Source organism: Alligator sinensis, unplaced genomic scaffold (assembly GCF_000455745.1).
Source record: "Alligator sinensis unplaced genomic scaffold, ASM45574v1 scaffold857_1, whole genome shotgun sequence".
NCBI lineage: Eukaryota > Metazoa > Chordata > Crocodylia > Alligatoridae > Alligator > Alligator sinensis.
Window position 1 is genome coordinate 470,269 of NW_005842439.1, and position 13,080 is coordinate 483,348.

General features: G+C 46.1%; 1 protein-coding gene across 3 annotated transcripts in view; it reads right to left on the minus strand.

The window, feature by feature from the left end:
* AGBL1 (ATP/GTP binding protein like 1) overlaps window positions 1-13,080 on the minus strand; it is a 403,598-nt gene that overhangs the window by 236,058 nt on the left and 154,460 nt on the right. For all 3 annotated transcript variants that reach the window (XM_025211966.1, XM_006030348.2, XM_025211967.1), the window contains exon 18: window positions 10,014-10,194. In XM_025211966.1, coding sequence (XP_025067751.1) covers window positions 10,014-10,194 — 181 coding nt within the window. The remainder of the gene's footprint in view (window positions 1-10,013; window positions 10,195-13,080) is intronic.

A 13,080-nucleotide genomic window follows, 5' to 3' on the forward strand; every position in this document is an offset into this window, starting at 1 on the left:
CTTCCCTTCCAAGATCGTGGATCAAGCCCAATCCTTTCTTTATCCCACCACATTGATGGTAACCTGAAGGGTCTGCTCGTTTCCACAGTACTACTGTATCTTAAGCAAAATGACCTCCCAGGGCCGAAAACTAGTCTAGTAGTCCAAAACACATATATTGCCACATTTAGAAGAATCAATGTCAAGTCATTTTTATCATGGAATAACAGTATTTAAAAGCCGATCCACCCCTGACACCAGTGTAAACGGGGAGGAACACCTCTGCTATCATCAGGGTCAACCTGGTGTGAAAGAACAGAAAGAGCTTCACTGGCACTTCGCAGCTTCACAGAGCTTTACAAATGTTGTGCCAGATTTTGCTATGAGCCAACATGAGACTACTGAGGTGAGAAGAGGTGTATTCGTTTATACCAGGCCCATTAACTAATTAGTCCTTGCAGCCCACTGTGAGATACAGGAAGTATTGCAATCATCATTGTCAGATGGGGAACCAGATTTAGTGATCTGTCTGAAAGCAGAGAGAAAGGGTCAGTGTCAGAGCTGGTATTTGAACTCAATGGGCTTTGACTCTCAGTCCTGTGATCCTGGCTCTTGGTGTGCATTAGTCAAGTCTAACAACGATGGCGAAGGCTTTCGGGCAATTTGTCAAAGGCTAACCATTGTGCCAGCCTGCTAGATTAGCTTGGAGGGTGGGAAAAGTGACCTGCTATTTAGATGGAGTGTGCTTGTCTGCCCAAGCTCCTGGAAGTGCACAGTGCCCACTAGAAAAGAACAGCAAGAATGGTCAAGCCCCCAAACCTCAGGGACTCGGGCACCAAGCCCCAAGGAGCCCCAAAGCATCGTGCAACAAACCCAGTTGCCGATGCATGACTGGTACAGAGGCTCTCAGACACGGGCCACAGACAGGCTCTTGCTACAAAGGCCCAGATACCCCAATAAATTAGGTGAGGGTATGTTGGAAAACTGGCTGCTAATTAGCCACAGCCCACCCCGCCCCCCAACGGGCACCACGCCCCAAGGAGCCCCAAAGCATCATGCAACAAACCCATCGATGCATGACTGGTACAGAGGCTCTCAGACACGGGCCACAGACAGGCTCTTGCTACAAAGGCCCAGATACCCCAATAAATTAGGTGAGGGTATGTTGGAAAACTGGCTGCTAATTAGCCACAGCCCACCCCGCCCCCCAATAACAGGATACCAGCAGAGTGGCAGAGAGCATCTCAACTAAATTAAAATTTAAAAAATCCTGCTGCAATCACTCCCCTGACAGCCCCTTCCTTCATCTCCCCTCTCGGCTTTTTTATTTATTGTAATTACTTTAGTAATAAGATTTGTTTCCTTGTTATTATATATATTACCATGCAGGGCAACAACAACAAAAAAATAATAGCCGGGAAGAGTTATGTTGCTTATTTATCTCCTTGGCCATTATTGGGCCGCTGGGGTAGGGAGAGGGGCTGGGGGAAGGGAGTATCGGGGAAAGCAGTAAATAGAGAAAAAAGCGTATTCCTGAGGAGCAAAGATGTATGGGAACATATTTACGAAGAAGGAAACACTGGCAATGAGCGAATAAAGCTAATAATTCAGAGGGGCAAGGCAGCTCTGGCAGATAAAGAACAGAATAAATAACACACCGCTGGAAGCCCAGGCAGCTGGGGTTGCGGAGAGCTAGGAGCTTAGGCTGAGAGCCGCCAGCTGCAAAGGGAGACCTGCCACCGGGAAGGCCAAGGATGAACAGTGACCTCAGCACTGTGCATAGAGAGGCAATAGCTACAGGACAGAGCTGTTCTTTCTCCCTTGTGCTTGGAAAGCCTTCATGCTGCCTCCAGCTTCACCAGCCTTTTGTGTAATAATGAAAGGTGTTCAGCAATGGTGCAGCCTTTCCCTGCCCATGCATCATATGTGCACAGGGGGAGCTTGGTATCTATCCAGGTTGTAGCTACATTGGTCAAGAGGCAAAAGGAATAAAAACTCCTGATAGAGGTGATCTCTTTTATTAGACCCTAGATTTTTGCAAAAAACAAAAAAATTAATTGCAAGCTTTTCAGGCACAAACATCTTTCATCAGGCATGGGAGAAAAGATTGTAAAAGTTCTCCTGGGTAGAAATGAAAGTTTATATTTATAGGAGAGTTGAAATTATGGTAAAATCTCCTGTCTGGAACAGTTTGTTTTATGTGCAGATTAGGCTCAGAGAAAAGTTGGAATAGTTTGGTTACAGTTGTTTGGTGGTAAGCAGGATGCAGTCATATTTCCGTCTGGTTATGGTGTTTCGTATTTCACAGAGGATAAAAAGATGGAGTGCTCTTCTGGGCAGGCATTTCCTGTTCACTTTTGTTCCAGACACACCAGCCTTCAACAGTGAGCTCCCAGGAAACCCCTGGCTTAGCTGTCAGGAGCAGGAATAAAGTCTGGGTCACTCCAAAGGAGCTGGGATAATGGTAAGCAGGCTGGCTCTGATCTCAGCTCCACCAGGAGAGATGGGAGTGGCAAGCACAGCCACTCCCAACAGGGAGGGCTGGCAAGGAGGAGAACAGAGCCAAGCTTCCTGAGGACCAAGCTGATGTGATGCCTCTCATGGGCAGCTTCCCCTGGCAGACAGCCTATGGAGCACTGGGTAGAGACTGGAAAGCTGTCTTCTCCTAGGGGAACCCCCCCGGGGAAAGGCAGGAGCAAGTTCACTACCCACTCTGAATCTCACCTCTGCAGGGTGGAGTTCACAACTGCTTTCCAGGCCTCCAGCCAGCCCACGCACACCTGTCACACCTGAACCATTCTTCTCAGTTAGGTGACAGTGATAAGTACACACCGCTCACGCTCACACTTCATTCACCCTGAACACATTAATCCAGACCTGCAGCCATCTTCAAATGCTTAAGGGAGTTCCCAGGTACACCTGTTTATCTGTACCAACTCTCTAGCACTCTTACTACAAATACCTTTCCTGGAATCCTTCTTGGCAAGCATTCAACATTTGGAGAGGTCATTCTCATTTCCTGGCTCCCCTGGATGATGTGGGAGAAGGAGCTTGTAGAGTCTACGGTGGTGTACAGGTAAAGTAACCCTGATGCATGGCCCTTCCTCCTTCCCCTGCCTAGAGATCCTCTCTGCTATACAAAGATGAACCCTCTCAGCATGCCAGCTATTGAAAAACTCTAAAATGCCCCTTGAGATCTATCTTTACAGAAGACCAGCAGCTTCCCTGACCTCTGCTCCCTCCCCACTCTTCCCCTGGCACCCCCCAGTACCTATAATACACAGCCTAACCACTAATGTGGCACAAGCCTTCATAATTTTATGAAAGGAAATAAACTCTTCAATTCCCCTGCCATTGAGAACAGGCTTGTTGAGGGCAGGGTTGGAGGGGTGCAATGGGGAGAAGGGGAGGTTGGGGACATTTGCATTTACAAAGCTTTATGTGATAACACCTCAAGATTGAACCTCTTAGATCTCAATTCTGGGTTATAAACTGACTCCAGGAGGAGGCTGAAAGGGCCATTAGCTTACTCTGTTCCTTAGATAAAACAACACGTCTCCCAGCCAGAATGCAGGAGATTCAGCTTTGTAAATAGAGCAGAAATTTAGCTTTTTGTAAAATAAAGAGCATCACAGCCAACATTTTGTGTGACAGAGGCAGACCTGCCTCTCCTCAGTGTTTTATGAGTACTATGTGAGATCAAGGATCAGGCTTTCCAAGTAGAAGCCCCTCATTTGAGATGTACACCATCTTAGAAAACATGCAATTCTTGAATGGCCGTGGGGCATGACTTAACAAGGCTTTTCTATTGCTGCATTTCTAGATTATCAAACTCTGACAAGTTGGCTTCAGTGAAACAGTCATAGTTAATTTGGGGTAGATACACCAGCCTGTATAAAACGACACCTTGTTTCCCATGACTTTTTCCTTAAAAATCTAAGGAAATACAGGCTAGATGAAAGTACTGTAAGGTGTATACATAATTGATTGAATCATCGTACTCAATGAGTTGCCATCGATGGTTCAATGGCTAGTTGGGAGAAAGTTTCAGGCAGGGTTCCCCTGGGGTTTGTACCGTGTCTTGTTTAATATCTTCATGAATGATTTGAACAATGAGACAGAGGACACTCTTAGCAAATCTGTGGATGACACCAAGTTGCATGGAGGTACAGCCACTGTAGAGGGCAGAGCTAAGGTCCAAAATGACCTGGAGAGCCTGATGACCTTGATAAGTCTTCAACAAGGGCAAGTGGAGTAAACCTGCACTAACTTCTAATTTGCTGAAGGGCTGTATGCCCCTTGGGCCACACTAGCAGGTGCCATTGCTCCTGAGGACCACATACACCCCACTTCCGCTGCACTGTACACCCAGCTGCCCCCCACCACTACACTGTGCAGCTTTCACTGCTGTTCCCCACAGCACTGCATGCTCTGACCTACCCTTAGCTTCCCCCCTGTGAGCCCCTCCACTGCACTGTGCCTCTCAGTCACCTTGGGCTGCAGCCTCTCCCAGCACTGAAAGCTGTGCCACCCCACGCCTTGGGGCAGAGGGGTAGGGGCATAGGCCAGAGGGGAAAGCCAGAGATGGGGGGAGATTGGAGCCTCCAGCTGTAGCTACAGCTGCAGCAATGCGGGGGGAAGGGCAGGGGGGGGGGAGTGACACCCAGATGTGAGTCTGTGGGTCACAATTTAACCCCTTGTAGACGACATGTAGCCCACAGGTCACCAGATGGACAGCCCTGCAGTAGACAATAAACTGAATATGAACCAACAGTGTACTCTTGTTGCAAAAAAGGCCAGCAGCATACTGGGCTGTGCTAATAGGAGTGTTGCTTCCAAGTCAAGGGATTCTTCCACTCTATTCAGCACTGGTGAGGCCTCACCTGGAATAGTGTGTCCAGTTTTGGGCCCCACACTTTAAGAAGGTTGTGGACAGTTTGGAAAGAGTTCAGTGTAGAACAACAAAAATTATTACAGGCCTGGGAAGCATGACTTAGGAGGACAGGCTGAAAGAACAGAGACAGGACTAAGATTGAATTGCTAGCCGAATAAGGCTCTGGCAGTAGAAGGACTGGGAATGGGAAATGTGGGAATCCAATCTGTATAGGGAATGAATGGGTAGTTTGCATGTGAAACAAGAGCATTCCCATGCAAGTTTCCACTCCCTGTGTGATCAATGATCCTGCACGGCTGAATCATTGTTAATTTAATGCTTCTGAGAAGTGGGAAAAAACCCATCAAGCATAGGCACAGTTGGCAAGCACTGGGTATTAGCATTTGGCAGTATTTATTATTGCTGTTTATGGTGATATAAATTAGGTTTATACTGATATAATTAATAACTCTAAATTTAGGCATAATAAATAGTGATATTCATCCAGAACTGCAATGTTTGGAGAAGCCCAGCCAAGAACACAAAATGCTAACTACCTTTTCCTGAGCATGAGTACAGGCATGCGTGCATTACAAGTGAATGCATGTGTGCATCTGTGTATGTGTATGTATATTTTGGACTTAAACTTCATCGCTGAACAACAAGAAAGATTTCTACACCTCCACCTCCCTGCCTGTCTGCCATCTGACCCCACCAGGGAAGGAATCTTGCCTTATCTGCACATCAAAGAGCAACTCATGCAAAGGCACTGTCATGGACCCAGAGGAACAGACTTCCACCTTCAGCTTCCTCTGTGCAAAAATGAAGTTTATTTTTTTACCTATGGGGACTTTTTACCATCTTTAATTTTCCCTGGGCCTGAGGAACGGCATGTGTGCCCAAAATCTTGCAGAAAAAGATTTTTTTTTGCTATTTCTTAGTTGGTCTAATAAGTATCATATCTCTGCACCAAGCGTTCTAGAGTTTTACATTCCTTGTGTGCATGTGCACAAATGCAAGGGATGCACCTGTGCATTAACTGTGCATATAGACTATTTAGGGGCGGATGTATCATAAGGATGTGCCATAAAGATGTGAGGATGCATGGGCTCTTTATGGGAGGGTGCTGAGGGTTTGGAACAGGCTACCCCCAGAAGTGGTACAGTCATCCACCCTGGTGATCTTCAAAAAATGTCTTGACACTTGTCTTTCTGGGATCATTTGATCCCAGCAGTCTTTCCTGACCATGTGCAAGGGGGCTGGACCCAATGATCTGTAAGGTCCCTTCCAGTCCCTGACATCTATGAAACCATAAGCCTATAAACAAAATGTAACCTTGAGAGTGTATTAGCAAATATGGTCAATACACATGTCCTTGTGAAAGTGAGTGTGTGCATAGCTGTGCCAATGCACATGAGTATCTGTGTATAAATGGAACAGTATATAAAATAGTGCAATGTCTATACCTCTTCATCATACAACCTCCCTGTGTACCGCCAGTTTAATCCTGGTACCAGTCCCCTTGCAGATCCTGATTCAGAGCATACTACATAACTCAGATAATAATAAACTTCATCTGAAGGTACTTTAAAGGTTTTATTCTGATATGCATGTAGATTTTTTTTCTTAAATAGCAGCCAGGCTCTTTTTAAACTTCGTGCTTTTATACAAGTCAAAAACAGATACAAATACAGTATTTAAAAATGGAAGCTGGTTGGCTCTGAACAGAAGACATACCACATCTCAGCACAAGTGCAGAATTCTTCATCTGCAGATTCTGAAGTACTTCACAAATCTAGGAGAGCATTATTACCTCCATTTAACGAAGGGGGAAACTGAGGCCAAAAGGGAGCATCAACTCACCCAAAGCTACATAGCCCGTCAGTGGCAGAACCAGGAATAAAATCCAGGTCTCCTGGTACCCAGACCCATTTCTGAGAGTAAACAATGCCTGTGGTCAGCACTCAGGGACACTCTTTATTACCCAGGCAAAGACGGCTGCTATTGCAGCCACACACACTGTTCTCTCTCAAAGAGTGGTTTTATATTGGTTCTTTGTTTTTTCCTTTGAACTAAAATTGACCAAAACATCATTCAGCCTGTTTGATTCATCCTTGTATGTTTATATATAGTGTTCACTTCTTGGCCGGATCTCAGTGAGTAGTGAAGTTAAATGTCTAGTATTTCATTTAGAAGATGCAAGCAAAAAATTGATTGACTCTGTTACCTGAAAATCATTTAACAGGGCCTGCACCTGACTGCTGGCCTCTGGGGCAGATTAATGAACCAGTGCATTTTGTCACATGCAACAACCGGCCCAGCATGATGCTTATAATTTCTTTCTAGTTTGGAAAAAGCCAAGTTCTGCTAGGTGATGGTTAATGACCTGGACTTGTAAATGGGGAGCACTGCTTCCCCATACACAGACACACACACCTTCTTTTAAAGTCAGATACAGAGATGTAATTACCTCCATTGCTGAAGGATAGGGCTGGCTTACAGAAGCACTGAATGAAATGACAAACCAGGAAGGTGGAGGGGAGGAGACAGAGGGAGGAGGAGAGATCTTGGCCCCATGCTGCTGGAGTGTAATCACATTACTGCAGTCATGTCTGCATAAGAGGAACATTTGCCGCATGCAACTTTCAGATCACATTAGCCAAAGCAAACACCAAGGCCCTACTCATCTGGTTACTGCACCTGGCTCCTGAAGCATGACCGTGCGGTGCCCTGCTGGGATGAGAGCACTCTTCCATTGGGCTGGATATTTGGCAGGGAGCCGGGAGGGAGCAGGCGATTGGGTTGCTGGCAGGAACCCTTTGTAAATGCACTGCGCTGGCATCCATCTCAGTGACTGGCAATGAAGTATTATGTATGCTCTGGCACACAGGATAGTAGGGGGAGGGCAAGGAGCTTCAAACTCTGCCAACAACAAAAAAAAAAATCCTCTCCTACATAAGGAAAGATGCTGAGATAAGGGGACTGGAGCAACATTAATACTGTGGCACAAAGAGAGGGAGGCAGGGAGAGATTTATAGGGGTCTGCACTTCTGAAGTGGACAGATTTGCAACCGCTCTGCTCATTAAAAAGCCAGAGCCAGGGAGGGATGCTCAAGGTAAGCCTCTCGATCAGACTGCTCTGGCTGGCTCCTTTAAGAGTTTTCCTAAAGGAGGCAGAGAGTACAGTCACAGCCTAATGGGAGAGGAGACAAGACGGTTGGGCAGAGCCTGGTGCAGAAATGGCAGCGTGGAGGGCACCAGGCTGCCACACTGGACCCCAGTGGATAGGACCTCTACTAAGCCTGGAGGTCCAGTTTCCGCATGACCCTTATGCCCAAGAGATCCACAGGACCTTGACCTACTCTGGCATGGGGGCACAAAGCCGCAATCTGTAAAGTGGGAAGGGGAAGCAGCAACCCAAGAGTCCAGGAGAGAGAGCATTAGACTCTAGAGCCTGTGATGGTGCAACCTAAAAGAGGCTCAAGGAGTGAGGTGGGGGAGTCCAGCACAGACTTGTGCTTAGACCCTTCAACGTCCCAGCCAATCTCTTGGAGAGCAGGGGTAAAAAGGGAGCAGTGGAGATCCACAACCAAGTGACAGGTTCAAAGACACGAGAGACCTGAAAGCAGCTAGATTTTAAGTTCTTTAGGGGCAGGGTCTGTCTTACGTGTTTATATACTACCTAGTATGGGGCAAGGGGAGGCAGCTGGACCATGACTGGAGCTTGTAAGCACTGCTTCTGTATAAATAATAGCAATCATTTGTCATTCATGTGAATTCACATCCTGCTAAGCCCTGCCAAAAGACAGTGTGTTCCAGTGGAGAAGGCGATGGACTCAGAAGGATTAGACTCCATTGCCAGCATTGCTGTTTGTGAACTTGCCAAGTCTTGGTACCATTGTTTCTTCTTGGATGTACACTTTCCCTGCCTTTTAAGTTGTGATCTTTTCAGGGGCAGGGAATTATACTTAGGGAAGTTTGAGGACGTCTGTTCATTTTTCTCTCATCGTTGCTTTTCATTGTTTGCTGCTGCCTTCCCACTCATAGGTTCCACCCAGCCAGCAAGAGAAGCAGAAGAGGCAGTGCACCCTGAGCAAGGTTGCTGTCAGAGTACACTGTCACAGACACAGGAAAGCCTGGAGGAACCGTCGACTTTTCAGCACTTGCCAAAACCATTCTCCTGCATGTCCATTGCAATGGAGTGGGACAACAAGCATGCAACAGACTGCAAGCATGCAACAGTGAGGATCAAATTCAAGATCATTAGCACCAGAAACATAAGTCCCTATCCCTATATCAACAAAAATAGCTCCTCTAGCTATCAACAACAGGCAGGTTTATACCAGGGGTAGACCTCCTCGCCATAGAGATGGGCCATCTATGCAATTCCACCACTACTCACTACCCAACCCAGATGGGCAAAGGCAGAGACATCCAAGGCTGTGCCAAACAATACAAGTCCATGTCACCTGAGGGCACTGGCCAGCCCTGAGGCAAAGACACTGTATTTCCTTGGCCACCATGTTTTTCATTTTTATACCAAAAACAGAATAAAGATTCCTTCACATCAGTAGAGAGGCAGCGTGCATACGACAGCTTGAAGAGGAAAGGGGTAACATGAAGAAGACTTCAAGGCAATTCATGATAAGTTAGCATTCACACAAGCACAGGAACATTCAAAATCTATCCAGAAATGCGGAGGAGGGAAAAAAAAAGAAGGATGTGAGAGAGAGGAGATTTGCTGGATGGAGATATTTAAATGAAATGGTAAAGGTAAAATATATCGTTATTCATCTGCCCTGCCTCAGGCTAGACAAAGTATTTAATTAAAGGCAGTTATTCCCCAGCATCTCTGCCTTGCAGGTATAGTCTGCACTAATGATTTAGCAACACAGATAGATCTACACCTAGCCAACCAGAGCCAAGTTAGCTCATGGGGGAATGGTACTGCTGTGTCCTGGCACCTGAGAGCATTTCTTGCTAAACACAGCTTACAGCTGCCTGGAGACAGTTCCCTACCTGTGACAATGGGATACATAAGATGCTGGGATCCATAGGAAGGATGTTCTCTCAACAACGCATTGCAAAAACTTGATAACCAGACCCAGCTACAACAGCCAGAGACACCCCCCATAGTAAGCAAAAGGCTGCTATAACTCACTTGCCATTGATGACTCCATCTGGATTGAGCATGGGGATAATCTTGAAAATGAAACATTTCCTCAGGAGCTCAGCAATGGGGTCACTGCTGACTAGGAACTCCAAGGTGCCCTTCATTACCCAGCTGGCATTGCTCTCACCAGGGTGAACACGAGCCACAAGAACCACATAAGGTCGATTGCCTATAAAACAGAAAGCAAACCCTTGATGTGACATTGCTTTGTATTTTAGGTGGCATTTTGCCTGTTAATTTTTCAATGGAGCAATATAAACAAGAACCCGAGAGAGGCAGTGCAGCCTGTTCTTGACATTTCCTAATTCTAAATGTAGTAAAACCCCCGTTTTTTTTTTTTTCTTTTAAAATGCATTCCCTCCCCTTCCCCAACCATTTCTGACTTTTTCTTTCCCTCTCTATTCCCTATAAATAAGTATAAGTGAGCTAAGACACAGGGTAAGCTTCAGCATTTTATTTTGGTAGCAAGTTGTATTTGTTTTGTTTTTTCTCTTTCTTCATATTGTATAATTATTATGTTAATATTGATTTTTACTGTTCTATATTACTGTTTTACTGGTACTATATGATTTAGGCCTACATATGTAAGTTAGCATAAGTCATGTCAAGTTTCCATTTTGTTTGTCAAGTCTCCATCCTACGTATGAGACCCATGACTCATACCTACCTCTCCTACGTAACTTGGTTCCTGAATGAATGGGGATGAATGAGGGTGCTTGAGAGACAATGGCAGTAGGTCTAAAAATAGCTCCCTCTGAATGACCGAACCATCAACACCAATACCTGGACCAACAACCCAGCCCTTGGAACCACCCTCAGCATTCAAGAAACAAAAGATGAGGCAACCCACCATTGTGCCAGGCTGCACATGCTCTGTAAGAACACCTGGAGCCCTCTGGGACAGGACTGACATTGCCTGAACAGGCCCTCCCCATAGGAGATCAGAGGTAGTCTGCCCCATAAAAAGGGGTAGTGAAGACTGACTCTTTGGGATGCCCTCTCCATCTGGACCAGCACCATGCCACACCACCTATCCACCCAGAGGCCATGCTGGCGATCCCCCTCTGGACAACACCTACTGGACAAGGACCCCTTTCCACCCTGGATAGGTAGCTATCACCCCCCACCCCCTCTTCAACCAAGGACTTGGACTCTGCTTCTCTTCCCTACCTGGACTCCAACCCTTCTACTGAGTATCTTTCTCCTGCTGCCATTGTGAGTGCTTGTGTGTGCGTGTGGGGGGGAGAACCAATAACTTCATGGGACTATGTAGTGTGTTGTCTGTTTAATAAACCTGTTATTTTGAAATCCCGAGTTGGGTTTTTGTCTGTTTCCTCCTTGCCACCACTTACCTAAGCTGTCAGCCTGTTTGCAGCCCCAAGCTCCCAGGTTTCTGCTTCTCTCTCTCTCTCTCTTTCCTGGCCATCTCCTCCTTGCCACCACTTGTCTGCCCCCACAACCCTCAATATCTCAGCTGTCTGCCTCAGTTTCCAGCCCCAATCTACCTTAAGTAACCCCAAGCCTCAGTTCCTCAGCCAGCTTCTCTCTAGTCCACCAGTTCTAATCTCAGTTCTGGCAACTTTCACTCTCTACACTTTAACTCTCTCTCTCTTACCTTAACCTTCCCCCAAGTATCCTAGGTACCCCAAGCACACACATATATACCGTGCCATCCAAGAAGTTAGGAATTTACCTATGTGTGTGAACTGGTGAGTGTGTGTGTGTATATGTAATTGTGTGTATGATATATGAATTAGTGATCTGTGTATGTGTACTGAGTGTGCAGGTATGGACAATTGATTTTTGTCTAACTTTTGGGGTGGATAGTGTATGTGCTTGAATTGGTGATAGGTGTGCATGTGCCTAGGCTAGTTTGGATGTGTATGTGCCTGAGTTGGTAGAGTGTGTGTGTGTGTGTGTGTGTGTGTGTGCATCCAATTGATTTTTGAGTGTGTGCATGTGCAATTGTACACTGCGCCCTCCTGTCTAACAGCACAATATTGAGATCCTGAGGGTTGGCCTGGCCCCACAGGGCAACATAAATACCTTATTTGCAAACCGGCCTCCCAATTTGCACCCAGGACTTTCCCCATGTAATCTCCACAAACTGAAATGTGTCAACTTCCATGATGCTATGCACATGCTAAGGTATAGGGTTTTCCACTTGTGTAGAGAAGTGCATCAACCTGCAGCTACAGATGTTGAGGCCATTCTTTAAAAGTTTGGCCCTATGAGCTAATGTCGAAATTGTACTGATGCTTAAAGGAAACCAGAAAAGGATTTCACTTGCTATGGACCAAGAGCATCTTGGCAGTTTCTCCTAAACCAGTTGACTTGAAGCATCTAAAGACATCTGATCTGGTTTTGGCCCAATTTGAGTTCAGGCCTGAGCTCAACATCATGGGAAACCCCTAAACCAGGAATCAGCAACCTTGTAGGAGCAGAGGATTGAATGAATGCCTACCTCCCACCACACTGCTCCCTAATTCCCACCTCACTGATATCCCCTGCTCCTGCTGACCCCTGCCACCAATTGCCATCAACAACTGAACTTCATAGGCTAAATACAATCTGGTCTTGTCCAGCCCATGAGCCACTGTCTGCCAGTCCCTCCCCTAAGGCCACTCTCTCAGGCCATTGGCTGCCAGTCCCTCCCCTAAGGCCACTCTCTCATCTTTTGCTATAACTACTTGACTGGTGCTATATGGGTGTTACAACTACTAGTATCACAACCATGTGTGCCTTTTTGCCTGTAAAAGGAAGAACAGCAGTACATACAACCTACCCAGATGGGCTGCAAAGAGGACAGTTTTTGAACCCAACCATTATTCCAATTTAAAGCAGAAGACAAATATTTCCCTCATTTCAGGAAACACTACAGGTATGGGTATAGTAGCACCTTTCATTAAGATTGCCTAGTATTTTGAATGAGAAGACAATGGTTTTCAGTTCCTTATAAAACTTTGTCAGACTTTAACTGCCGGGGCTGAACTTTTCCATGCTGAGGATTTCAGCTGAAGCAGTCAACTCATTCTGGGAAAGAGTTTCGCGCAAA